This window comes from Nannospalax galili, unplaced genomic scaffold (genome assembly GCF_000622305.1).
Source record: "Nannospalax galili isolate Female #2095 unplaced genomic scaffold, S.galili_v1.0 scaffold258, whole genome shotgun sequence".
Taxonomy (NCBI): domain Eukaryota; kingdom Metazoa; phylum Chordata; class Mammalia; order Rodentia; family Spalacidae; genus Nannospalax; species Nannospalax galili.
In genome coordinates, this window is record NW_008341047.1 from 105,034 (window position 1) to 132,519 (window position 27,486).

Here is a 27,486-nt window from a genome sequence, read left to right on the forward strand (position 1 = left end):
CATGCTAGCGTTGAACTTACAGAGATCCACCTGTGTCTGCCTCCCAAGTCCTGGGACTAAAAGTGTGCGCTATCATGCTCAGAGTATATGTCAGTTGTAAAATTCATTTAGAAAATGAGAAAAAAAAGCTATGAACTTGAAGGAAAGGAATTTGAATTGAAATCCTGCTCTTAGGACTTGGTAGTCTTATACTGATGGGAAAATTCCCGTCACATTTTGTGCCTCAATTTTCTCACCCCTAATGGAGGATGAGAATGCCAGTTTCGGAGAGTTACTTATAAAGGTCAGTAGCATATGTAGATAAATGATAAGATTAAGTGAAATGAGCTCCTTTTATATATTTAACAGTATTATCAATTGAGCATTTTATGCAAGTTATATTTTGTGAAAAAGTAAGAAGGAAGACAAAATAAAATATGTTTTTCCACTCTCATTTTTGCAAGTTTTGATCACTGGTCAAAACTTTCGTCTGTGTTATAAAAACTGTTTTGTTTTCTATAGGTTATATTACCAAATAACTTTGAAATAGGAAATGGAGGAAATGTACCAGGACATCTCCCCATGATGCCAGTGTCTCCAATAATGCATCCAAGAGTTAAGGAAGTTCGGACTGACAGTGGTAGTCTTCGAAGGGGTAGGTAACAGTGGTAAAATAATGAAAAACGCCAACATTCTTTTAAGAAAAAAATTTCAAATCTCCATTATATTTTACATATATATTTGGGGGGGGAGGTTGGGTTTTTTTGTGTTGTTTGTTTGTTTCTTTTCTTTTCTTTTTGAAACAGAGTCTACCTGTAGCCCCAGCTGACCTGAAACTCACTATGTAGACCAGGCTGGCCTTGAACTCACAGAGATCCACCTGCCTCTGCCTCCCAAGTGCTGGGACTAAAGGCGTGTGCCACCACACTTGGCTTCATAATACATTATTAAAGATACCTAATTTCTTCATCAGGATTTGACAAGAAACTTAATAACTAATACCTTTATGTGCCATCTTGTGTGTTTTCTTCATAGTAAAAGGATTTCTGGGCTGGAAATGATGGCTCATGCCTTTATTCCCAGCATTTAAAAGTAAAGGTAAGTGAATCTCTGATTTCAAGTCCTGCCTGGTATACAAAGCAAGTTCTAGACCAGCCAGGGCTATATAAGACCCTGTCTCATAAAAAGAAAAGCAATTCTGGCCTGGGGAGATGGCTCAGTGGATAGTAGAACAATTCTGACAGCCTGAATTTGATCCCCAGGACCCATGTGGTGGAGGGTGAGGACTAATTCTTTCAGGTCATCTTCCGACTTCCAGTTGAGGGCCATGTCATGCACCCCCCTCCCCAGCCCCACTAAGTAGGTAATTTAAAAGAATTTTTTAAAATTTTTCTGTCTTGATTTTGAATATGAAGTTTTGGTCTGTGTGTGTGTGTCCATGTATATATGCATATGCATGTGCCTAGGGAGGGGTGCATACATGTGAAGGCTTGAGGACAATGTCAGGTATTGTTCTTTAGGTTCAGTCTACCCTGGTTTTTGAGACAGGGTCTTTCACTGGCCTGGAACTCACCAAGTAAACTAGTCTTACTAGCCAATGAACCACAAGAGATCCTCCAGTTTCCACTTCTCCACTGCTGGGGTGACTGGTAGATGCCATCATACTTGACTTTTTTATTTTTTCATTTTTTTATTTTATGTGTATGAGTGTATTGCCTGCATGTGTGTGAGTGCACCCATGTCGTGCAATGATGCGGAGGTCAGAAGAGGGCTTTAGAGTCCCCTGGAACTGGAGTTAAGGACGGTTCATAGCTGCCATGTGGATGCTGGGAATCAAACCTGGCTCCTCTGCAAGAGCAGTCAGTGCTCTTAACCGCTGAGCCATCTCTCCAACCCCATACCTGACTTTTTAAATGTGAATTCTAGGATCAAACTCATGTCTTTGTGTTTGCAAGGTAAATACTTTACTGATTGAGTTAGCTCCTCCTCAGCCCATATTTTTTATTTTTAAATTGTTTTATTTTAATTTTGTTTATTTACTTATTTTTATTTTATGTGTATGCGTGTTAGGCCTGCATGCTTGTGAATGCACCCATGTCCTGCAGTGTGGAGGTCAGAAGAGGGCATCAGATTCCCATGGAACTGGAGTTATAAACTGTTGCTAGCCACCATGTGGGTGCTGGGATTTGAACCGAATTCTCTGCCAGAACAGCCAGTGCTCTTAGCCACTGAGCCATCTCTCCAGCCCAATGCACTCTTGAATTTTTAAAATAGTTAAGAAAAACCTCAGCTGTTCTACTGTTACTTTGCAATGTACTAAATAAACTTACTGTTTTGGCTTGAGTTTTGTTGTTGTTGTTTTGTATTTTGTTTTGTTTTATAACCCCAGCTGGCCTGGAACTTTCTCTGTAGACCAGGCTTTTCTGCAACTTGCTATGTAGACCAGACTGGCCTCAATCTCACAGAGATCTGCCTGCCTCTGCCTCCCAAGTGTTGATATTAAGGCAAGTACCACCATGCCTGACTATACATTTTAGGCTGGGGGTGAGATGAGAGAGGGCAAAATCTCACCCCACAATCCCACAGTAACTCTGAACAACCTCAGATGACAAGTATTGAACTTACAAGTTACATAGTAGCTCTGTATCCATTTTTGAACTCTGTATCTCTGTGTATATATAGTCTTGATTCCTACCTTTAATCCCAGCACTCCAGAGGAGGCAGAGGCAGGTGGATCTCTGTGAGTTTGAGGCCAGCTTGGTCCACATAGTGAGTTCCAGGCCAGCTGGGGCTAAAGACCAAAAAAAAGAGCGATTATGGAAACTGAATGCAAGCCAGATTAATCAGAGAGAATAAGTATCATTGTTTTGTGACCTTAGCATGTTTTGTTAAAATATTAAAAGCTCAGGGGCCCATGAGATGGCTCAGCAGATGTAAAACCCTTACCTTGAAAGTCTGATGACTCTAACTTCAAGGCTCAGAACTACCACATAAAGATGAAAGGATAAAGTGATGCCACAAACTTGTCCTATGATTTCCACACATGCACCATGGCACATGTGTGTCCCTCCCCTACATATACACACAATAATAATAAATATAAATAAATTTTTAAATGTTAAAAGCTCTTCATACTATTGGTTATTAATATTTATAAAAGTTAAAAAGTAAGAAAAATATCTTGATATACTTTAAGATATCTAAAACTTTTTTTTATTCTTTTTAATTTACCAGGAATGGCTGAGCTTGTAGCTCAGTAGGAGAGCACTTGCTTAGCATGGCATGAGGTTCTGGGTTTGATCCCTAGTACCACAAAACAAAACACCCAGAATAATTTAAATCTGCTTGCTGCCTTCTCATAATCACTTATAACAGAGCATCTTTTCTATGCCTTGGCATCATGTTTCTTAAATGTGAATTATTTGTTTTTTTTTAATATTTTATTTTTATTTTATGTGTATGCATGTATTGCCTCATGTAGGTAAGTGCACTTGCATCATACAATGCCCAAGGAGGACAGAACAGGCTGTCAGATCCCCTGGAACTAGAGTTAAAGACAGTTGTTAGCTGCCATGTAGGTGCTGGGATTTGAACCTGGGTCTCCTGCAAGAACAGTGTTCTTCTTTTTTTTTTTGGTCATTTTTTGAAGCAGGATCTCCAGCTGTCCTGGAACTCACTCTGTAGACCAGGCTGGGCTTGAACTCGCAGATACCCGCCTGCCTCTTCCTCCCAGGTTCTGGGACTATAGGCGTGCGGCCCCACTCAGTCAGTGTTCTTAACCACTGAGCCATCTCTCCAACCCCAAGTGTGGATAAATTATTTGTATATTCATTAAAATGAATGTCTACCAGGTGGGCATGGTGGCACATGCCTTAAATCCTAGCACTCTGAGGCAGAGGCAGGTGGATCTCTGAGTTCAAGGCCAGCTGGAATTATAGAGAGTGGTGGCGCATGCCTTTAGTCCTAGCACTCGGGAGGCAGAGGTAGACAGATGTCTGCGTTCAAGGCCAGCCTGGTCTACATAGTACCAGGACAGCTGGGGCTACAGGGAGACCCTATCTCAAAAAAAAAAAAAAAAAAAAAAAGAGTGTCTACACATAGTTTTTCCAGTATTTTACTAAGAAAAGGTCATCTCAAGAAGTTTGCAGCTAACTTCATGGCTGTCACTCAAGTCTCTCCTCCACCCATCACTGTTGAACATTCCCAGTCAGGTTCAAGGGCTTCCTTGGCTTCCTTAGCTACAAGGCATCCAGGTAGACTCTTATAAAGGAGCCATGGAAGCTACAAGATTTTTGCAATTGTTTACTGAGAACTGAAGAATTCAGAGCTGCTCTGTGTGTGTGTGTGTATGTGTGTGTGTGTGCTAATTTTTTTAATAGTTTGACTTTAAATATCTTTTTTTTTAACTTTTACAAAAACTGTATTGAGAATTTCCTACATGTATATAAGGTGTTTTGATCAAATCCATGCCCACTCCCCTCCAACATTCACCCCTCTGAAGAGGTAATTCTAAAATCTTTTAAGGATTAGATACAAGCTCCCAAGTACTTTTGACATTTTTGGCCTTTGGAACAGAGTATGTTACTAACAGGCCCAAGGACATTTTGACTTTCAGCCAAGAAACTGGCTACGTTTCTTTGGGTCTTTTTACCCTAACTGCCTAGCCAATTTCTAACTCTTATTTTTATCACACAATCCTCTGAAGAGGTTACCCAAATTGCCAATAGGAAATCAGGATGCAGACTGCTCTGGCTTCTTCCATGCTGAACAGGGACACAGGGTGAGGCAATTGGGGTGCCCCTTCAGTGGTTCTATGAGGCAAGAGTAATTAGCATTACAAGTTCTAGACAGGGAACTAGAAAAAAGTCAGAACAGGGCAATTTCCCAATGTTCATATGAGAGTATTGGAGTTTCTTTTTCTTTTTTTTGGTCTTTTTGAGACAGGGTCTCCCTGTAGCCCCAGCTGTCCTGGAACTCACTATGTAGATCAGGCTGGCCTTGAACTCACAGAGATCCGCCTGCCTCTGCCCCCTGAGTGCTTGGGATTAAAGGCGTGCACCACCACGCCCGGCCCATTGGAGTTTCTTGACAAGGGCTTCCAAAAGCATCCCTCTATTGGGTTCTTTCTTATTTTTCTTTTTTCTTCCAAGGCTGGACTAGTTGGCTTGGAAGAGTGACTGGATACTCAGGTGAGAGTCCAGTGACCCTGCTTGGCTCTCCTTTAATGAATGAGCACAACTGTCAACAAGCCCAATTGTGACTATGTTTAGAGATCAGGCTCAAGCGGAAGTAGTGATGATGGTAGTTATTTCATGCAGAAGGGACTGCTGTATAGCATCATCTTATTAAAAGGACCACCACGTGGAGGCAAAATCCGGGGGCTGTCAGGCAGTCCCCTGGGTTCTCAGGCTCTCTGGTAACTGGAGGCCAGAACCCAGCACTCTCTGGTGGTTTGCTGAGCTCCAAGCCACTACCCCGATCTCAGACCTTCTTTTATAACATGTAGCATTATGGAAAGATTTTTTACTCAACTGCTCCTTCCTCAATCTTCTAATAGCACAGAGCATCTACATCTTTGCTGGGATAATTTTTATGCCCAGGTTTTAAAAGTAGATTCCAGGATACCTTTGCTTTTAAAATACATTACTTGGGACTGGGAGTGTAACTTAGTAGTCGAGTTTGCCTAGCATGCACAAGGCTCTCAGTTTTATCTCTAGTGCTGAAAAAATAAAGCACATTATGCATTATATACTTGTGATAAAGTAGTAGCTTCGGAAAGTGGTGAGAAAATGCAGAAAAAACTATAGGATTGAAACAAACTGGAGAACCTGCATACCTGTTGAGGGAGAGAAGGGGGAATGCACTGCAGATGATAGATAGCACTGGGAGAGGCGTAGCCCGTAATTGTTATTCCATCTGTGCACGTGCACCAGAGTTTGATGTCAGGTTAATTTCTCTATTGCTCTTCATCTTATATTTTGATTCCTAGGGAGCTGCTGGTCTCTCTGTCCCCTCCTTCCTCCCTCAAGGCTTGGGCAGCACTTGGCTTTTTTATGTGGGAGCTTGGGTTCTGAACTCAGGTCCTCATGCTTACATAATGTGCACTTTACTGATTAAGTCATCTCCCTAACCCTTAACCTTACTTTCTTTGGAGCTTTCTCTGGAAGCTCTTGAATAAAGGCAAGGTCAGCACTCATACCACTTTTACTCATGTCTCTTGATGGATATATTAAAGAGAATTCTGTATCTATTAGACCAGAAACCCACATTACTGTCTTAAGTTGCTTGAAGTGTAGACAGTAACAAAACTGTGTGATCCAAAACTCAGTTTTGCGTTTGCCTCCCTTTTTCTCAGATGCTGTTCATTTGCTGGGTGATACTGGGAGACAGAAGCCAATTTGACTACTTAAATTTAGTGGTTATGTTATCTGCCTCAGCCTTTCCTTTTATTCTTAGTGTGCTGCTCTCTCGATACAGGTAGAGGTTCAAGAGTCCAGAAAGATAAGGTATCATCATTCTACATTTTCTTGTAATGGGTTATTTCATGTTTCTTTTGCCAGAGTTGATATTCCATGAGGACAGAAGCCTTGTTACTTCTAGATCCCAGGTGCTTAGCATAGGAATGAGTACACTTGATCTATTATTTTGGAATAATTTTAACTCCTATTTTCCTCTTCATTAGATATGCAGCCATTGTCTCCGATATCTGTCCATGAACGCTACAGCTCTCCTGCTGCAGGGAGTGCTAAGAGAAGACTTTTTGGAGATGATCCCCCAAAGGAAACATTGATAGAGAAGATTATGACAGAAGGAACTAAATTGAAAATTGCGCCGCCTTCTAGCATTACTGCTGAAAGCTTATCAGTTTCACCTGGGCAAGCTCTTCTAACAATGGCCACAACCACAGTAACAGGGACGACAGGACAGAAAATTACAATTCCCTTGCATGGTAATATCTTAATCATATTTTTCTGAGTTACATAAAAATTTAAGAAATGTCTTATTGAATTGGATTACATGATCTTTCTTCTAACTTAATATTTTTTCTTGAACCTAACCTTTTTTAATATTTTATTTATTTTTAAATTATTTTTTATGTGTATGATGTATTGCCTTCTTGTAAGTGCACCTGTGTCATGCAATGTCCACAGAGGACAGAAGAGGCTGTTGGATCCCCTGGAACTGGAGTTACGGACAGTTGTTAGCTGCCATGTGGGTGCTGGGATATGAACCTGGATCTTCTGCAAGAACAGCCAGTGTTCTTAACCACTGAGCCATCTCTCAGACCTGAACCTAAACTTTTTTTTTATTAACCACGTATTTTACAGCAGCTTAAAATTCACAGCAAAATTGAGAGAAAGGTACAGATATTTCTCAGACCTCATACCCTGCCCATCATTATCCCCTTCTCTCTCCCACAGTCTCTGCAGCCATCGACACCTTAAACCATGGTAGTGCATTTCTTAGAATCAGTAGCACATTGTCACTCAAAGTCCACAGTTTACATTAATATTCACTCTTGGTGGTTTACAGATATGGGAAATGTGCAATGACATATGTCTACCTTCATGTCATACATAGTAGTTTTACTGCCCTTAAAGTCTTCTGTGCTCCATCTTTTGTTTTACTTTGAACCTATTCTGATTTTTAATTTTCACATTTTATACATTTACAGCCCTTTTGTTAGGACTTTATCTCATAAATTAGTGTATTGAGGGAGAATTTTGGGGGTTTTTGTTGTTGTTTGTTTAATTATAAACATTTTGAATGCTTTAGAGAGAGCAAAATTTGCTTTCTAAAAAAGTAAAGTAGCCAGGCATTATGATGCACTCAGGAACAGAGGCAGGCGGGTCTGTGACTTTGAGGCCAAGCCAGGTCTACGTTGTGGGTTCTACAACAGCCAGGGCTACATAGTGAGACACTGTCTCAACCCCTACTTCCCCCTCACATATATGACAACTTTACTGTAAACATGCAGCTTATACTCAGACTAAGAACTCTTGCTTGTGCATTTAGGTGTCGCCAATGATGCTGGAAAGATCACACTGATACCTATTTCCATGAATACAACTCAAGAGTCCAAAGTTGAGAGCCCCATATCACTGACTGCTCAGTCTTTAATTGGTACTTCTCCAAAACAGACCCATCTGACTAAAGCACAAGACATTCATCTGACTGGAATAAGCAAACCAAAGAGAACTGGGTCGCTAGCACTATTTTACAGAAAGGTATGTGTTTCTATAGCATCTGAAAAGAACTAGTATAGTTAAGTCCAAGAAAGATTGAGTAACAGAACAACGTTGATCTTTTTCTTTTTTCTTTTTTGTAAAATAATGCATAGCATAAAATTTGCCCCATTAATTTTTAAGCATACAGTTTGGTACTAAATATATGTTTGCCACTGCCATCTCCAGAACTTTGAAACTCTGTATTTATTAAAGAAAAAGCCTGCATTTCTCCCCGCCCCCATCCTCAGACAACTACCGTCTGGTGTTTGAGCTTCTGTAGGTGTCCTATTTGAGTGAAATCATACAATAATTTGTCTTTTGTGTGACTGGCTTTTTACATCCATCTATCTGATAACATGTGTTGGAATTTGTTTCCGTTTCAAGGCTTAATAATAGTCTATGTATATATACTACATTTTGTTTATCTTTGCATCTGTTGGGCATTTGGCTATAATGAATATTTTTACTGTTTGAGTCTCTGCTTTCAGGGTTTTTTATTTTTATTTTTTTTAGTATATTCCTAGAAATGGAATAGTAACTCAGTATTTAATTTGTATATGAGTGTGTGTGTGTGTGTGTGTGTGTGTGTCTGTGTGTGTGTCTGTGCACATTAGAGGACAGCCTTGGCTGTCATTCCTCAGGTACCATCCACCTTGTTTTTTGAGTCTCTCATTCATCTGGAACTCACCAAGTAAACTAGGTTGGCTGGCCAGTGAGTCCTAAGGATCCATCTATCTCTGACTCCCCAGCAGTGAATTACAAGTGCATGCCACCATGCCGTGTGATCCCGGTGGGTGGGTGGGGGATTGAGAGAGAGAGAGAGAGAGAGAGAGAGAGAGAGAGAGAGAGATCTACTTTACTGACTGAGCTACTATATCTCCCCAGCCCTCAATACTTGATTTTTAAGCAATTCCACTCTATTTTCCACAATGACCATACCATTTTACATTCTTACCATCAGTGTACAACTTCTCCTTGTCAACATTTATTTTCTCAGCCTTTTTTTTTTGTTGTTGTTTTTGGTCTTTTTGAGACAGGGTCTCCCTGTAGCCCCAGCTGGCATGGAACTCACAGAGATCTGACTGCCTCTGTCTCCCAATTACAGGCCTGCGCCACCATGCCCAGCACCTCCCAGCACTTGGGAGGCAGAGGCAGGCGGATCTCTATGAGTTCAAGGCCAGCCTGGTCTACATAGTGAGTTCCAGGACAGCTGGGGCTACAGGGAGACCCTGTCTCAAAAAGACCCAAAAAAAAAAATTTAAATTAGTATTAAGTCATAAAAAGACTACATATGTAAAAGTCTCAGGGCATTGAACTGAATTTATTCTAATGTACTTAACTACAAAAATGCTTGTATTTCATACACTGTATTCCCATTGTGTACTCAAAAACCATAACACATAGAAGAAATGTTTTTAATGGTTTTGCTTCCTGAGTCATGTTCAGACTCAGAAAAATTCAGTTCTTTACTACCTGGCATATTGAACTTTCTAGCAATTTTACTTGAATCAGGAACACAAAGAGACATTTAAACACTTGAAAAAATTTGAATTCATAACAGTTATTTTGCAGGTAAACTCTGATTTTTACTTTTTCTTACTTTACATAGTTGATACCATAGAGTAATAGGCATCAGCTTTTAAAATGTAGAGATCAAAAGTCTGCTGAATGATGGCCCTTGAACAGGACTCCTTTATTTAAACTTCACCCACCCAAGGCTCAGGGACCATCTCAGAAGAAGGGGCAGAAAGATTGTAAGAGCCAGGGAGGAGGTGCATGACCATATGGAAACAAAGCCCTACAAGCTCCTGGGAACTTGCTCATATGATTCTATGGCAATGGTGTCAGCATACACAAGTCTCATGCAAACTCAGGCAGACAATAACCCAGCATAGAACTGGGAAAATGAACAGCAGATCCCAATCTTATCTGAAAGAATGTTGGCAACTGATTGCTGCTAGATGAAGAGCTGATCTTCCTAAAACAAGGGACTCTAGATAGGCTGACTAGACTCAGTGGACAGACTTGCACAGGGAAACGGCTTGGAACACTGACAACACAGTGGGCTTTAACAGGGATGACAGAGTATATAGGCTTCAGTGGGGGCACTATGGGAGGGGGCCAGTTGGGGACAGGGGTATAAAGATGATCAAAATTGAGATGTTCTGTATGAAACGCTTTCTAAATTCAGTCTTCCCAAAGCAATTTATTCATTCGCTTCCTTATAAATTGTTTTATCCTATGATTTAACTGTTTGTATCCTGAATTCTGTGTTATGTTTCAAATTTGCTTTGTAACTACATTAAAACCATCCCTTAAAATTTTTTAAAAAAGCCAGGCGTGGTGGCACATGCCTTTAATCCGAGCACTTTGGAGGCAGAGGCAGGCGGATCTCTGAGTTCAAGGCCAGCCTGGTCTACATAGTGAGTTCCAGGACAGCTGGGGCCATAGGGAGACCCTGTCTCAAAAAAACCAAAAAAATTAATAATAATTAAAAAAAGAGGGAATCATTAGTCTAACAACCTACTGACAGATTATACATTATCTCTACATGAGTCCATGTGTATAGCTAAAGGCTATATTACAAGAAACAGTGCCAGATGGGAGATACCTTCCTTTGAGTTGTTGGCCAGGGTGGTCCAAGAGACCAAAAATTACTCAGGCTATTGCCACAGACCTTGATGGCCTCCCAGAACTTGAAGGTAAGACCCTACTGCCAAAGACAGAACATACTTCGGACACAGGATTTGGAGCAATAGAGCTGCAACTGACCTGAAACCACTTCCCCTGAAGTCGAGCTCTCATAGCTTTGGAGAGCGCTATGGAGGTACAAGGGAAAACATCAATGGATGATCCAACACCAGCTTCAAGACCAAATGACCAGCACAGCATACATCATTGGTGCAGTAGTGGCACTTTTATCTTGTGGGCAGTCAACAGCTACCTAATTTGACTAAAAGCCCACTCAAAGGGAGGAAACTCAAGCGTGGTACTGTAAAAATAACCTAATACACATGGCTGGAGTGATCGTAGATCTTAGAAAAAAAAAGAATACATTCTATGTAGTTTTATGAAGAAAATTTTGCTTTAATCTGTAATTTCTTACCATAGCAGTAAACTAGTGCTGTGAAACAAAAATTTTAGATAATTTCTTAATTATTCATCGAATGTTTTTTAATTTTGGCCTATAAATCCATGTTCATAGTAAGAATAAACATTTAAGAAAGGACTTGCTATTTTGCGATAGTATGTTTTCTTCTATCTTAGGTCTATCATTTAGCAAGTGTGCGCTTACGTGATTTATGTTTAAAACTGGATGTTTCAAATGAATTACGAAGGAAGATCTGGACATGTTTTGAATTTACTTTAGTTCACTGCCCTGACTTAATGAAAGACAGGCATTTGGATCAGCTCCTCCTTTGTGCCTTTTACATCATGGCAAAGGTAATGTATAGGGTGGGAGAAAGTCCTTGCTCTAGTTGATGTAATTTGGAGCATCAGGTTAAAAAATCTATTGAACTTGACTCTTAGTTGGCCTTTAGTGCTGCAAGCCAGTATTTTATTAAGTAATATTATTAAGTAATAATTTTATACTACTATATTGACTGAACTCTCCTGTCAGTTTCATAATCATCAGCCTTCCCACTTTCCCATGGCTACATTGGTTTGGGCTACACCAAGTAGCCTGATAACCTGAATTTGATCTCCAGAACCCACAGTAGAAGGAGTGAACCAACTCCTCAACATTGTCCTCTGACCTACACACACACACCACACACTGTTTTTTGTTTGTTTGTTGTTGGTTTTTTGGTGGGGGTTTTTTTTGTTGTTTTTTTTTTTTGTTTTTTTTTGGTCTTTTTGTGACAGGGTTTTCCTGTAGTCTCTGCTGACCTGGAATTCACTGTGTAGACCAGGCTGGCCTTGAACTCACAGAAATCTGCCTGACTCCTGAGTGCTAGGATTAAAGACATGAGCCACCACACCTGGCTTGAATTTTTTTTTAAAGAGTACATTAGCTATAAAGGGATTAGTTGTAGCACCATTTCCACCTCTGTCCTGTGATATCTCTGATGTGATACTTTACAGTAAAATGATCACTACATTTAGATGAGTGAGTGAGGCCCAAAACTGAAAGTAACTTGACCAGTGTTATGCAATAAGTTGCAGCCTAGATCTCTTCATTTGTAACCTGGTATAAGATGGCTTCTGCACTATGTTGCCTTCCAGGGATATATTCTGCTGCTTGGCTGATTGTGCTTATTGCTTTTAGTCGCTACACCAGGTTTTACATCATAAAATAGCCCACCTTGCTTGCCTTTTAAAATTTTGACATAGCTAAGAAAAATCATTTCTAACTTCTACCTTGACTGCATTGGTCAAACTTGCAATCCTAGTTGGTACATAAAATTTTAGGAACTGATTTTTAAGCTTTTGAGGCAAAGAATATGTTTCTAAACACTAGTGATTTCTCCCTCCCCCACCAGTACCTCTTTAAAATCTCTATACAGTGTTAATGTTTTTAATAAATATTTGTTTTCAGAAATATGTCTGAATTCAGGCTCAGCTCTTCTATTTCTAGCTTGTCATTATAGAGAACAATATTAATGGACAGTGATGCAGGGGAGAGGATTAGTTTAAGTGAACTTTATAATAATGGATAACACAGAAGGGATTCCTTTTTAAATGGCTAATCTAGTTCCTTTCTTTGGGCCCACTGCTGTGACTTCTATCCAAGTTAGAAGCCCTACAGGCTGTCTCAAAATGTTAAAAACCTAATCTTATACTAACCACTCAGTTTTATTATGAATCACTATAGAACGTTTTCTGTCCTTCAGTAGATAGTTAATTTACTTTTAAACAAGTACTTAAAAGTAATAAAACTAGAGATTGTAGGGGCTTAAGCAGGTCTGAGTTTTTTATATCATTCCCTTTATAAAGTTCATTTTCAGTAGTTATACCATACCTATTCCAGTGATTTTTAATTAATGAAACTGTTAACTCCGTCCCCACAGGCCACAAAACCTGAACTTTAAAGGTAGCAAAAATCATAAATGTTGGTGGTTTTAGTCATGGGTTGGCCTGAGGTTAATGGCTTTCTGCAAGGCTGCTCTCAGTACCATACTATAATTGAAGTTTTTGTTCAGAGCCATTTTTCTTTCAAAAGCAATTGATGAATGGAATGTAGTTTTTATTTCCTTAGGTAACAAAAGAAGAAAGAACTTTTCAAGAAATAATGAAAAGTTATAGAAACCAGCCCCAAGCTAATAGTCATGTAAGTTATATTATTTTTCCCACTGTCCAAAAATAGATTTGTGCTATTTCTCTGCTGACAAGTCATATAAAAGGTAATGTCATTTGATAGTTTTACTGTAGTTTGGACTTTTTGGTTTAATGGATGCCATTAAATTTAAGAGATAGTTTTGTTAAAGGATAGTTTCAATAGAAGCCAGAAGATCTGTTTCTGACCCATCCATGTACTTACATATTCTTTACAAGTTCTGCCATTCCTTTGTTAATTTGATGAGAAGAGAGACGTTTTTCACCAGAAAAACCTAGTGAAAAATATGTATAACAATATTTCTTAATTATATGAAACTTGCTTAAGTCTCTAATAGTTAAGTCCAGTGAAATTTGAGGAGTTCGTAACTATAACTTCTGCTATCTGCATAGTCATCTTTGTTTGGTGTGGTTTGGGGTTTTTTAGGTATTTTTTTTTAATTTATTGAGCTTTTGTATATTTCATACAAGTTTTTAATCAAATTTAGATTACTTCCCCTACACAAACACACACCATACCAGACCTCATGCATTCTGAGGGCAAGTATCTCTAGATAGCTAACTAAACTCCAGTGGATGAATGTACATTAAAAGACATCTGGGTGCAAATGCTTGACTGGAAAGTGTTTTTTGTTTTGTTTTGTTTTTTGTCTTTTTTGGAGACATGGTCTCCCTGTAGCCCCAGCTGTCCTGGAACTCACTATGTAGACCAGGCTGGCCTCGAACCCACAAAGATCCGCCTGCCTCTTGCCTCCCAAGTGCTGGGATTAAAGTGGAAAGTGTTTTTTTTTCTTTTTAAATATTTTATTTATTATTTTTATTTTATGTGTACAAGTATATTACCTGTATGTATATGAGTGCAGCCGTGTCATGCAATGCTGCGGAGATCAGAAGAAGGCTTCAGCTTCCCCTGGAACTGGAGTTAAGGACAGTTCGTAGCCACCATGTGGGTGCTGGGAATCGAACCCGGGTCCTCTGTAAGAGCAGTCAGTGCTCTTAATCGCTGAGCCATCTCTCCAGCCCTGGAAAGTGTTTTTTGAGAGAGGGTCTCAGGTACCCCAAATCTATACTCAGACTTTTTAAAAAAATACATTTTATTTAACATTTTTATTTCTTTGTGTATGAGTGTATTGCCTACATGTATATGAGTGCACCCATGCCATGCAATGCCATGGAGGTCAGAAGAGGGTGTCACATTCTCCTTGAAGTGGAGTTAAGGATGTTTCATAGCTGCTGTGTGGGTTCTGTGTATGAATGTATTGCCTGCATATATGTAAGTGCAATGTCATACAATGCCCATGGGGCTCAGAAGAGAGCTTTGGATTCCCCTAGAGCTGGAATTATAGATGGTTGTTAGCCATGATGTGGGTCCTAGGAATTGAATCTGGGTCCTCTGCAAGAGCAGCCAGTGAGTGCTCTTAACCACTGAGCCATCTCTCTAGCCCCGTGGTAGTATTTTTATAATTGAATTGATATTTTGATCTTCTTATTTTGATTTTGTTTAATTTGTGCCTCTTTGCGACTCAGTATTTTTTTTTTCTCCCACTCTGGCTTATAGGTATATAGAAGTGTTCTCTTGAAAAGTATTCCAAGAGAAGTTGTGGCATACAATGGTGATTTTGAAATGACAGATGGTGGTAAGTTATCCAACTTAATATGCTATGTGTAATACACCTTTGATTACAGTGTACGTAATATAGTAGGTGTCTGACAACCTGGACTTAGGATTTGGGTGGGCTGAGCAATGCACTTTCCTTTTTTTTAAAGATTATTTTTGTGTATGTGTGTGTCTGTTTTGTGTATATGCATGTGTGCACAGATGCCCATGGAAGCCAAAAGAGTTGGAGCTGGAGTTACAGGTGACTGAGCCACCTGATATGGTTACTGGGAACTGAATTTCTGTCCTCTGTAAGAGCAGTATATACTTTTAACCATTGAGCCACATCTCTCTAGTTCCCTTTATTTTTTTCCTTGCAATGCTAGGGATAAAACCCAGAGCCTTAAGATTGCTAGGCACATGCTCTACCACTGTACTACACCCCCAGGCCTTAAAGGCAGTTTTAAAACTTATACAATTGTTGGGCGTGGTGGCGCATGCCTTTAATCCCAGCACTTGGGAGGCAGAGGCAGGCAGATCTTTGTGAGTTCGAGGCGAGGCCAGCCTGGTCTACATAGTGAGTTCCAGAACAGCTGGGGCTATAGGGAGACCCTGTCTCAAAAAGAGCCCCCCAAATTTTTTTTATTATTTTTATTTTATTGTATGAGTGTATTGCCTGCGAGCACACCTTTAATCCCGGCACTTGGGAGGGAGAGGCAGGCCGATCTCTGTGAGTTCAAGGCCAGCTAGGGCTACAGGGAGATTCTATCTCAAAAAGACCAAAAAAATAAAAATAAATTATACAACTATCAGTGATCACTGTAGTGATGGTGTGGTGTTGCGTGTGAAATTGACAGGATCTGAACTCTAGGAGATAAGCCTCCAGGCAGACTTGAGAGCAATTTTCTTAATTGGGTTCATTGAGGCAGGCAAAGGAAGAGAGCACCATTCCCTAGGCTTGGGTCCTAGACTGCATAAAAAAAGAGGACACTAACTGAGTATGAGCATTAGGCATTCTCTGCTTCTGACTGTGGAGGCTACTTGACCAGTTGCTGCAAGCTTCTGCTGCTTATATTTCCCTGCCATGATGGACTGTATCCTTGAACTGTGAGCCAGAATAAGTCCCTTCACCCTTAAGTTGCTTTTGTCAGAGAATTTTATCACAGCAACAGGAAAAATAACAAAGACTGGTGTGTACTAGGACTTAAACTTTGTTATCAAGCAAAAGATCCATTTTGCTAAATTTTATCACAACAACAAAAACAGAGAAATCATTTAAAAGAAGTGGGGAAGAAGGAAAGATTTCTTTTAGCTCATAATTTCACAGGTTTTGAGTTCATGGTCAACTGGCCCCATAATTTCTGGGCAGAATAGCATGGTGGAAGGTTATGTTCATCTCCCAGCATCAAGAGTCAGAGAGGTAGAAAAGGCCTGGGGGCTGAATATAACTTTTAAAGGCCCACCGCTCAGTCCTACTCTATTCAGCTAGGTCCTGTCTCCTAAAATTTCCACTACCTCCCAAAATAATGTCACCAGCTAGTGATCAGGACTTCAACCATGATATTTATTTTTATTTTATGTGTATGAGTATTTTGCCTGCATGTCTATAAGTGCACCACCTGAGTATCTGGTGCCAGAGGAGGCCAGATGGGAGTGTTGGATCCCTTGGAACTAGATTTACAGATGATTGTGAATCACCATCTGCATACTGAGAACAGAACCCAGTCCTCTACAAGAGCAGTGAATGCTTATAACTGCTGAGCCCCCTCTCCAGCCACTGGTCCCATTTATTAAATCTTCACAATGGGGCCAGGCATGGTGATGTAGGCCTTTAATCCCAGCGCTCAAGAGAGGTAGGCAGATCTCTGTGAGTTCAAGGCCAGAGTCTGGTCTACATAGGGAATTCTAGGCCAGTCGGGGCTACATGAGATCCTGTCTTTTAAAAAAAAAAAAAGCCAAAAAGCCACTTCACAATGGGAATTATTTCAATGTGAAGTTTTTTTTTGTTTTCAAGAGCATTCAAACTGTCCCGAACCCGCGGGATCTGCAACAGGGTACCTGGATTGGGGAGTGGGGACTTGGATGGGGCAAGAGACAAGAGAAATGGAGACAAGACAGCGTTCTGATCAAGTCTCGTTTATTGCAGCACAAGTATGAGGTTAAATAAAGAATGAGAACAAAGGAGTAAAGATTGAGAGTAATTATATCAGCCAGACCGCAGGGGCCCAAATGTACTCTAAGGGAGGAATCTACTGATTAACGGAAAACAGGGCAGTTTACTGGAAAAGAGTACAAGGCCGCGGGCTCTGTCCCGTGCCCGCGGGAGGAGAGTGGGCAGAATGGAAAGTTACCAGCTTAGGTCTGTCAGCAGTTTTGAAAAATGGCTGAGCCTCAGGCTCCCAACATCAAACCATAGCATCAAGCCTGTATGCTTCTGAGCAGTGTTTTAGGATGGTAGTGTTATGGGGAAGGAGAGACTGCATTAAAAAAAAAATGAGGAGCCAGGGCTGGAGAGATGGCTCAGCAGTTAAGAGCACTAGCTGCTCTTGCAGAGGACCTGTGTTCAAATCCCAGCACCCATATTGTGGCTAGCGATCATTCGTAACTCCAGTTCCAGGGGAATCTGATGCCCTTCTCTGATCTCCTTGGGCATTACACAACACAGGTGCACTTACATACACGCAGGCAATACACTCATACATATAAAATAAAAAATAATAAAATATTTTTTTTAAATGAGGAATCTATGCTGTTAAAGTCAACATTTGTTTTTTCCAACTGCAGTACTTCTCAGAGCCCTTAATATACTAACATGCTCTCTGCATTTCCAATGTTCTGTGCAATATTTCCTCATTCTACTCAGCCACATAGACCTCCCCCTCTCCCCCAAATCAACTCTTTCAGAAATAATCACAATAAAACTGACCCAGGACTATTCAATCCCTTGTCTAGCATAGAATCTGGCTTCAAGCCCCAGAACTGTGGGAGTGGCAGAAGACATCTAGATTAGGACTGAGACCCTTTTGGAGGTTCCCTGGGGTTCCATGAACTGTTTAGTTTTGGGTTTTTCCTAAGGTGAAAGTTTGTTTCCCATGTTCTCAGTGTTTGAAGGCCATTGTGTTGACATGAGAACTCACTTTTGAGACACTGAATTACTTTTAATTGGCAGAGTTCTGACCTCCTGTAAAGAAATAGATGAATGAAATTATAGTTTATCATTATTTTCCTTAAATAATAGTAGACTAAAGCTCCACCTTAAGTCAGAATCTATTCCTTAGTATAACACTAATACATAGGAAATCACATTGGAGCAGGCTGTTATTTTACAACTGAGGATGCTAACAACTTAACAACTAGCTGGAAACTAGCTTTCCTGTTGAGCATGGGAAAGTAAGACTCCTAGAACACATACTAGCCAGTTATGCTGGTTCCTGCCTATAATCCCAGAACTCTGGAGATTGAGGCAGGAAGATTGCTGCAAGTTTGAACTAACCTCTGAAGGAGACTATTTCAAAACAAACAGAAAAGCCTACTACTTGCCTTGGGTTTGTAGAAGGATGAACACAAGCAATTCATTTTGCTTCTTTCTTAAATTATGAAGATAGGCTTTACCTTTTAGAGTCTTTCTGCTTTTTTCAGAGAACCAATGCGAATATCTGCAGAGCTTTTGTAAGCTGAAGCTCAAGGTTTGTCACTGTCACGTATTCTACAGAGCTTAGTTAAACCCCAACCCAAGCTGGTACCCCTTTAAAGGCTACCAGTGACAATGAGATAAAAAACTGGTTTGAAAGCATGTTTGCTGAAGTGCTTTCTAGAGAAAAGAGCACCACCTTCAGTTCACTAGGTTCTTAGATTCTTTGTCTAAGATAGGGTCTCCCTGTAGCTCCAACTGGCCTAGAATTCACTGTGTAGACCAGGCTGGCCTCAATGTAACAGATCTGCCTGCCTTTGCCTCCTGAGTGATAGAATTAAAGGCGTGTACCACCATGCCTGGAATATTTCTCTGGATTCTAATTTGATTTTTTTTTTTCCAGTCTTTTTGAGACAGGGTCCCCTGCAGCCCCAGCTGGCCTGGAACTCACTATGTAGACCACGCTGGCCTTGAACTCATAGAGATCCACCTGCCTCTGCCTCCCAAGTGCTGGGACGACAGGTATGTGCCACCAGGCCCGGCTGATTTTTTTTTTTTTTTAAACAGAGTCTTGTGGTGTATCCCAGGCTGGCTCTGAACTCTTGATCCTCATGCCTCGGCCTTCCAAGTGCTGAGGTTTGCAAACGTGTCACCACACTACCAATTTAATTTATAAAGTATGTATATTTCTCTGAAAATAGTTGCTTTTCATAAGGATTTGTGTTTATATTTTTATTTTGTTAAATGTGATCCAAATCACTAACTTAAATATTATAGTACGCTTATCACAACACTGAATTTCTTTTTATTTATTTATTTATTTACATAAATAATTTATTGAACACTGAATTTCTTTTAACAGACGTAGAAGATGCCACAAAAACACCCAACTGTTGCAGTGGCCCAGTGAAAGAAGAAAGAGGTGATCTCATCAAATTTTACAATACAATATATGTAGGAAGAGTGAAATCATTTGCATTGAAATATGATTTGTCCAATCAGGACCATATGGTAAGTCTTAAGTTTTGTTACTTTTCAAATATCTAAGTCTAAGCAGGGCATGGTGGTTCACACCTTTAATCCCAGCACTCAGGAGGCAGAGGCAGGCAGATCTCTGTGACACTGAGGCCAGCCTGTTCTACATAGCAAGTTCTGGGCTATAAGGAGACCTTGTATCAAAAAACAAAATCAAAAAATCAAAAACAGAAAGCCGAAGTCTAATATCTAATTGGATTACTCTGAGCATATTTTGCTAGGTAAGTATTTCACAGGTTGAAGCCCCACTGGTGCTTTATAAGAAAATATATCTTAGCAGTTAATCAGAAAATGATTTAAGCCTGCTGGGCGTGGTGGCACACACCTTTAATCCCAGCACTCAGGAGGCAGAGGCAGAAAGAGCCTGACCAAAGCCAGCCCACCTCAGAGAGTTTGTGTCATTTTTCTTAGTTATTTTTTGAAAGAAGTAGGCCTTGCCCTTTAATAAAGCTAATAGAACCTAGTTCTGGCAATAGCAGCAGGCCTGAGAAAGTGTTTTCAGTGTCTAAACTGAGACTGGGCCCTAAACTGGGTATAATGACATATATTTGTAGTCTCAGCACTTGGGAAACTGAGGTACAAGGATCATGAGTTTGTCAGCCTGGGCTACATAGTAGCAAGACCCTGTCTTTAAAAAAAAAAAAAAAAAAAAAAAAAAAACGATGAGGGCTGCAGAGATGGCTCAATAGTATACAAGAACATGAGGAGCTGAATTTGGATCTTCAGCATCCATGAAAAAAGCCAAGCAGGGCAGTATAGCCTATAATTGAATGCTGGGGAGGCAGAGACAAGCAGATCCCTGGGACTTGCTGACCAGCCAGTCTAGCTGAATTGCTGAGCTTCAGGTTGAATGAGAATGACTGAGGAAGGCATCCAACATGAACTTCCATCAGCATACACACCTGAATACACATACATGTACACACACACACACACAAAAGGTCTGATAAAAGCTGCATCCAGCCTATCAGAACCGTGTTTATATCTGTGTGTTGCTCTACATTTCTGTTCCTCTCCTTTCCAGGGAATAGGTTTATGGCTAGCCTCGGCATATACAACCCAACTTCATTATTCCAGCTCCTCTGTCAAGTGCTACACTATGAGTACCTTTATCATCCAGTTGAAACTTGGTTGGTTGGGTTTTTTGTGTGTGTGTGTGGAGTTTTGTTTCTTGTTTTCTAATACTTGAAATTGAACTCAGGGCCTCACATATGCTAAGCACGTGCTCCATCATTGAGCTATATTCCCAGCTCTAAAAACTAGTTTTAATAACTTCAAGTGAAAATAAATGAATGACAGGGGCTGTTTTCATTGATCCTATTTCTGTGATAGAGATTATCAAAGAATAGTGAAATTCCTGCTCACCCATTTCTAAACCTTTTCCATTGCTACATGAAGTCTTCCCATTTCATTTACTTTTTGTCCCATCTTGGACTGTCCTTCTGACTAACAGAATTCTCTGCCTCTTTTATTGTCTCTTGTACTGTGTCAGCTATGGTATATGTATATATAGAGAGATTATTATTACAAGAGTTAGAACATTGATTACTCTTTGTCCCTACTATCCTTTTTTCATTTTGATGCAAAATATTGAACCTAGGTCATTCTGTATACCAGTTACAATCTCTACCACTGAGCTATACCCCATCCCAGCTCCTACTTTCAAAGCATGAACACAAGGTTCCCCCTGTTATTACCTTACCACTCCAGGTGACTTGTCCTAGCCTTTTTTGTTTTTTATTTAATAACCACATACTTAGAAGCATTTCATTACAGCAGCATTGAAATTCAGTAACAATTTCCTAAGCTAAGATGCATCTCTTTCAAAATTGGCTGTAAATTTTTAGGTTTACAGTTGAATTATTACAGTTATACAATATTGTACCCAGTATAAACCGTATAAGACATAATTGAGGTTTTAACCTTTGAAAAAGATCTCCATTTCATTATTAAAATACACAGTTTCATACAGAAAAATTCATCTTTAATGCAATTGACATTAAGATGTTTACACATGTGTTTCTAATCTCTATATATCTGATTATTACTAGTCACAGTCGGTTACTTTCTGAGCTCCTTGGCATCTGAGCATGCATATAAAGTCCGCTAGTGGTGGCCTTTTTTTTTTTTTAAGACAAGATCTTCCTTTGTAGCCAGGCTAGCCTTGAACTTATTATTCTTCTGCCTTACTTCCTGAGTGCTGGGATTACAGATATGTGCCAGCATACCCAGATTGTCTAGAATTCTTAAAACTAATTATAGATTTCCAGTATTATTTAGTAAAATAAATTCTAGCTTATTTATTGATAGTTGATTAAAACAATGAGTAATGGAATTTTTTTCAGTCAGAAATAAGCTCTTAAGATGTCACTGACTTCGAAGAATGAGTATAAGAAAGAAAATATGGCTGGGCATGGTGGCGTATGCCTGTAGTCCCAGCACTTGGGAGGCAGAGGCCGGTGGATCTCTGTGAGTTCAAGGCCAGCCTGGTCTACATAGTGAGTTCCAGGACAGCTGGGGCTACAGGGAGACCCTACTTCAAAAAGACAAAAAAAATAAATAAAAATAAAAAAAAATGGTAGTGTTATTAAAAAAGAAAAATTTTTATCTTAAAAATCTGATTTCTATACTATTTTAGATGGATGCTCCACCCCTCTCTCCTTTTCCACACATTAAGCAACAGCCAGGCTCACCACGCCGTGTTTCTCATCAGCATTCCATTTATGTTTCCCCACACAAGAATGGGTCAGGCCTTACACCAAGGAGTGCTCTGTTGTACAAGTTCAATGGCAGCCCTTCTAAGGTAAGATGCATAGTCTTTACTGCACAACAGCTTATGTACCTATTTATTCAAAGTAGGATTTTCAAGTAATTTCACCTCCCCAAATTGAATTTCAGTTTATCAATCAGTAGTCATTAATCTTTTTTTTGTTTTTGTTCTTTTTTTGTTTGTTTGTTTGTTTGTTTTTTTGAGGCACGGTCTCCCTATAGCCCAAGCTGGCCTGGAACTCACTATGTAGACCAAGCTGGCCTTGAACTCACAGAGATCCGCCTGCCTCTGCCTCCCAAGTGCTAGGATTAAAGGTCTGTGCCACCACACCCGGCCATAAGATTTTTTTATTTATTTATTTTTAATTTGTTTATCCTTTTGAGACAGGGTTTCCTTCTAGCCCCAGCTGTCCTGGAACTCAGTATGTAGACCAGGCTGGCCTCGAACTCACAGAGATCCACCTGCCTCTGCCTCCCGAGTGCTGGGATTAAAGGCATGCGCCACCACACCCAGCAGAATGTTACAATTTTTAATGTGGTGTGTTTTGTTTTGTTTTGTTTGTTTGTTTGTTTCTTTAATAAGAGTGCCTCAAGCCGGGCATGGTGGCACACGCCTTTAATCCCAGTACTCGAGAGGCAGAGGCAGGCGGATCTCTGTGAGTTCAAGGCCAGCCTGGTCTACATAGTGAGTTCCAGGACAGCTGGGCCTACAGGGAGACCCTGTCTCAAAAAGACCGGAAAAAAAAAAAAGAGTGCCTCAATACATCTCCAAGCAGATCTTAAAGTCCTAAGGATTATAAGCCCATGCTTATGTGGGGAATGTTAATTTTAAAGAGACCTCCTCTTCTGTCCACTTAGGGAGATACTAGCTCCATCTTCATCTCGATTCAGTGATGGAGATATGTGAGGACTATGATTTTTCAGATATTTCTGAGACTATACAGCAGTATCTAAGTTTCCAGAAGCCATAATTAGTATTACTTGGATAAAATTTTATTAATGCAACAACAGCTCCTTAAGCTCCTCAGTTTCCTGTTTGGTTCTACAGTTACTGAGTTCTTACTTGTCAAAGAAAATTGACTAAGATGGAGACTCATATTTTGTGTAAGGATGTTTAGAAGGTACTAGACCATCTGGTGTCTAAGGCATTGATTCCAAAACAAGAGACAAAATCACCTGGAGAGCCTCCTGAACACTGATACCTGTCCCACAGACCTGTTGAATCACGAAGAACTAGCAGGCAAGTCCAGCTGATAACAAATGCTCCAGATAACTGTTAATGCAGTTTCAAGAACCTCTTCTCCAAGCCCTTCCTACTCAGATGTGGTTCCTGAGCCAGCAACATCAACTGGAAGCTTGTCATAAATAGAGAATCATAGATCCAACATCAGCCCTGCTAAATCTGAGCCTTCACATTGTTTAGATCCCCAGACAATTAGTAGGCTCATTAGCATTTAAAAGCATTTACTGTGGTATACCAGGTGTTAGTGGTGCATGCCTGTAATCTCTGCAGTCAGAGACAAATGCAAGCAGAACTTTAGAAGTTCAAGGCTAGCCTTGGCTACATACATATTGACTTCTAGACCAGCCTCAGCTACATAGTGAATCCTGTCTCAAAACAAAAGAAAGAAAAGAAAAAAAAGACTAGTAAGTTGGCTTAGCAAGTAAAGGTACTTGCCATCAAGCAATCAAGCCTGAGTAAGTTGGATCCCTGGGACCCACATAGTGGACAAAGAGAGCGGGCTCCTGCAAGTTGTACTTTGATATTCATATGCATGCTGTGGCAGGTGAGCATCCACACATCCACAGACACACAAAAGTAATTTAAATATATGTATATATAAAATGTAAAGGAATAAAATATGATTATTCTGAAGAAGATGATTTTTTTTTTTTTTTTTTGGTCTTTTTGAGACAGGGTCTCCCTGTAGCCCCAGCTGGCCTTGAACTCACAGAGATCCGCCTGCCTCTGCCTCCCGAGTGCTGGGATTAAAGGCATGCACCACCATGCCCGGCTTAGAAAAGGATTTTTGACTTTAGGAAACATCAGAATCCCTAGCAATGTGAGTGAAACTGCTTGGTGCACAAGCCTCATAACCTGAATTCAGTAACCTCAGTGGAATCCACAGTGGAAGGAGAGAACCAACTACCAGAACTGTCCTCTGACCTCTCTACACACAACTCACACATTTTATATATACACACACACAGTGTTAAATAAAAATAAAATAAATAAAACATTGGTTGCTAGGCCCTACCTCAAAATGCCTGGCTCAGAAAGTGAATAGTGAGGCTTAAGAATTTGCATTTCTACCATAACTTCCTGAGTACCTCTCCTGCTTCTGGTCTGGGGACTACATTTTGAATTGCTGTTATAAGATACATCCATCTTTTAAAACCACTCAAAAAGATTAGTGTAACCACCCTATTAAATTTGTCTAAATTAAAGGAATAATTTCCACCCTATTTTTTAGATTGAGGTAGAAGCTGGGCTTGGTGGCACACGCCTATAGCCCCAGCACTTGGGAGGCAGAGGCAGGCAGATCTCTGTGAGTTCAAGGCCAGCCTGGTCTACATAGTGAGTTCAGGTCAGCTGGGACTACAGGGAGACCCTCTTTCAAAAAGACCAAAAAAAAAAAAAAAAAAGAAAAATGGATTGAGGTAGAAGATGGAAGGTGAGGAAAAAGCAGTTGACTTAGTGCTTATTTTCCTTTCCCCACCTTTTACACATGTCCTCTCTTTTGTAGAGTTTGAAAGATATCAACAACATGATAAGGCAAGGTGAGCAGAAAACCAAGAAGCGAATAATCACCAGCAGTGGAGATGCAGAGTCACCTGCCAAACGCCTCTGCCAAGAAAACGATGATGTTTTACTTAAACGACTACAGGATGTTGTCAGTGAAAGAGCAAATCACTAACATCATTCCTGTTTCTGATAAAAGCACTTTTGAGCTGTTGTGAAGAAAGTTGAGACTCTATCCTTTAAACCTTACTTACATTGCTGGGTTACACAAAAATTTGCACCAAAAGTAAGCACTTTTGTTTTTTAAACATTTACCTGAATTATATCTGACAGACATACATGTATTTTGAGTTAGATTGGAAAAGAATGTTTTTAAGTGCCTTTACAAATATGAGTAAGAATTTTTAGAATGTTTATTCCTTGGGTTACTCTTTAAGATGAATTAAGGGGAAACATCCTTATTTTTTAGCTTTCTTTTAAAAATAATCAAATGTTCCTGTGCTTTGTTATATGAGGTTAAATAATCTTTTAGTGATTCTACTTTGATACTTGTATTATCAACTTACTATTGAAGGTAGAGGTTAGTTCCCTTAGTATATGGGCTGAGTAATGTGCCAACCTGTCTCTGGCCCATTGGTAACTCTACACTGGATGCCACTGCTGTGCTGGGTTATCTGTGTCATTTGTCCTCTTCCTCTCTTTGAGTATAAACAGCTTTGTAACTGAGCCCCTACAATGCCTCCACTTCCTGCTTTCCAGTCCTGGGCGCTCTTAGCCTGATGTTACAACCCAGTGAAAGGGGCACTTGCTCATTTTTTAAACTACTGTAGTTAGGATTTTTCATGACATTAAATTATATGTGATCGTATTCAGTCATGTATTTCTAAAAATAGAAAACTGATTTGTTTTGTTGTTGTTGTTGTTGTTGTTTGAGACAGGGTCTCTCTGTAGCACCAGCTGGCCTGGAACTTTCTATATAGATCAGGCTGGCCTTAATCTCACAGAGATCCACTTGCTTCTGCTTCCGGAGTACTGGGATCAAAGGTATGTACCACCATGCCTGGCCTTGGAAACTGCTTCTTAATCTGATAGAATAAAATTCAGATAAAGTTATGAGAAACTAAACTTCGTTAAGAAAGTAGCACTATGAGAAGAAAATTCATTCTTGTTGGGCATGGTGGGACATGTCTATAATCCCAGAACACAGAAAGATTGCTGGGAGTGTGAGGCTAGCCTGGGCTACAGAGCAACACCCTGAGTCTAAAAAGATAAATTATTCATTCTCGTTATCTAATTAGTTTCCTGAAAAAATATCTGAAATCTTTTTTAAAATCACACTGAAATCACCTCATGCCTTATAATTTGAATGATTCTGTACAAGAGATGCTTATTATTTCTTTTCTATGTTACCTTGTTTGTTCCAATTATCATTAGTTTATCACTAGTTTTCCATTGGTGTTTAACCTCTGGGTCCCCTTGAAGGTTTTTCCACTACTGGAGGTACAGCCTCCTAAATAATCAGATCTTCAACACTCACTTTTTCTCTTGTGTTTATAAAATCTGGAAGGATGTAAACAAGCCATTCTTAATTTTGAATCGATATCAATACAAATATTTTTAGCTGCAAACCTTATTTTTTTTAATGTATAATGTTGGGCTGACAGTGTAGCTCAGCAAAATGTTTAACTTATCTAGCCCTAGCTAATTTGAATTACTCCAAAATTTCACTGTCAGTTAATGAGAGTAATATCAGCAATTTTATTTTTAAATTTTAAAAAGAAAGCCGGGCGTGGTGGCACATGCCTTTAATCCCAGCACTTGGGAGGCAGAGGCAGGCGGATCTTTGTGAGTTCGAGGCCAGCCTGGTCTACATAGTGAGTTCCAGGACAGCTGGGGCTACAGGGAGACCCTGTCTCAAAAAAGACAAAAAAGAAAAATTTTTAAAAGAAAGATTTTGTTACGTTTTATTTTTCTGAAAATTTCATTTTCATGTTTCGTGTAGTATCTACACTTGTTATATGCCAAGTAACAGTTTGTCTTCAATCCTTGTACATATTTCTATGTAGCTGTAACTATTGTATCATTTTCATTATTAATGTACAAAATATAAATGAGAATTTGTACAATGACTGTAAAAAAACCTCAGGCATGTTTTTACCAATTTTCCGGACTTTATATCAATGTACGTAAAATCATTAATAAAAATTAAAATTTTTAAAATTATTTA

At 39.7% G+C, this 27,486-nt stretch overlaps 1 protein-coding gene across 2 annotated transcripts in view; it reads left to right on the plus strand.

Annotated features, from left to right (window-relative positions):
- Window positions 1-27,136, plus strand: part of Rbl1 (RB transcriptional corepressor like 1) — a 62,451-nt gene extending 35,315 nt beyond the window's left edge. For both annotated transcript variants that reach the window (XM_008836543.3, XM_017799023.2), the window contains 9 exons: window positions 502-634; window positions 6,662-6,928; window positions 7,996-8,207; window positions 11,475-11,651; window positions 13,408-13,479; window positions 15,043-15,121; window positions 19,575-19,723; window positions 22,386-22,550; window positions 25,264-27,136. In XM_008836543.3, coding sequence (XP_008834765.1) covers window positions 502-634; window positions 6,662-6,928; window positions 7,996-8,207; window positions 11,475-11,651; window positions 13,408-13,479; window positions 15,043-15,121; window positions 19,575-19,723; window positions 22,386-22,550; window positions 25,264-25,434 — 1,425 coding nt within the window. In that variant the 3' untranslated portion in view covers window positions 25,435-27,136. The remainder of the gene's footprint in view (window positions 1-501; window positions 635-6,661; window positions 6,929-7,995; window positions 8,208-11,474; window positions 11,652-13,407; window positions 13,480-15,042; window positions 15,122-19,574; window positions 19,724-22,385; window positions 22,551-25,263) is intronic.
- Window positions 27,137-27,486: the final 350 nt, after the last annotated feature.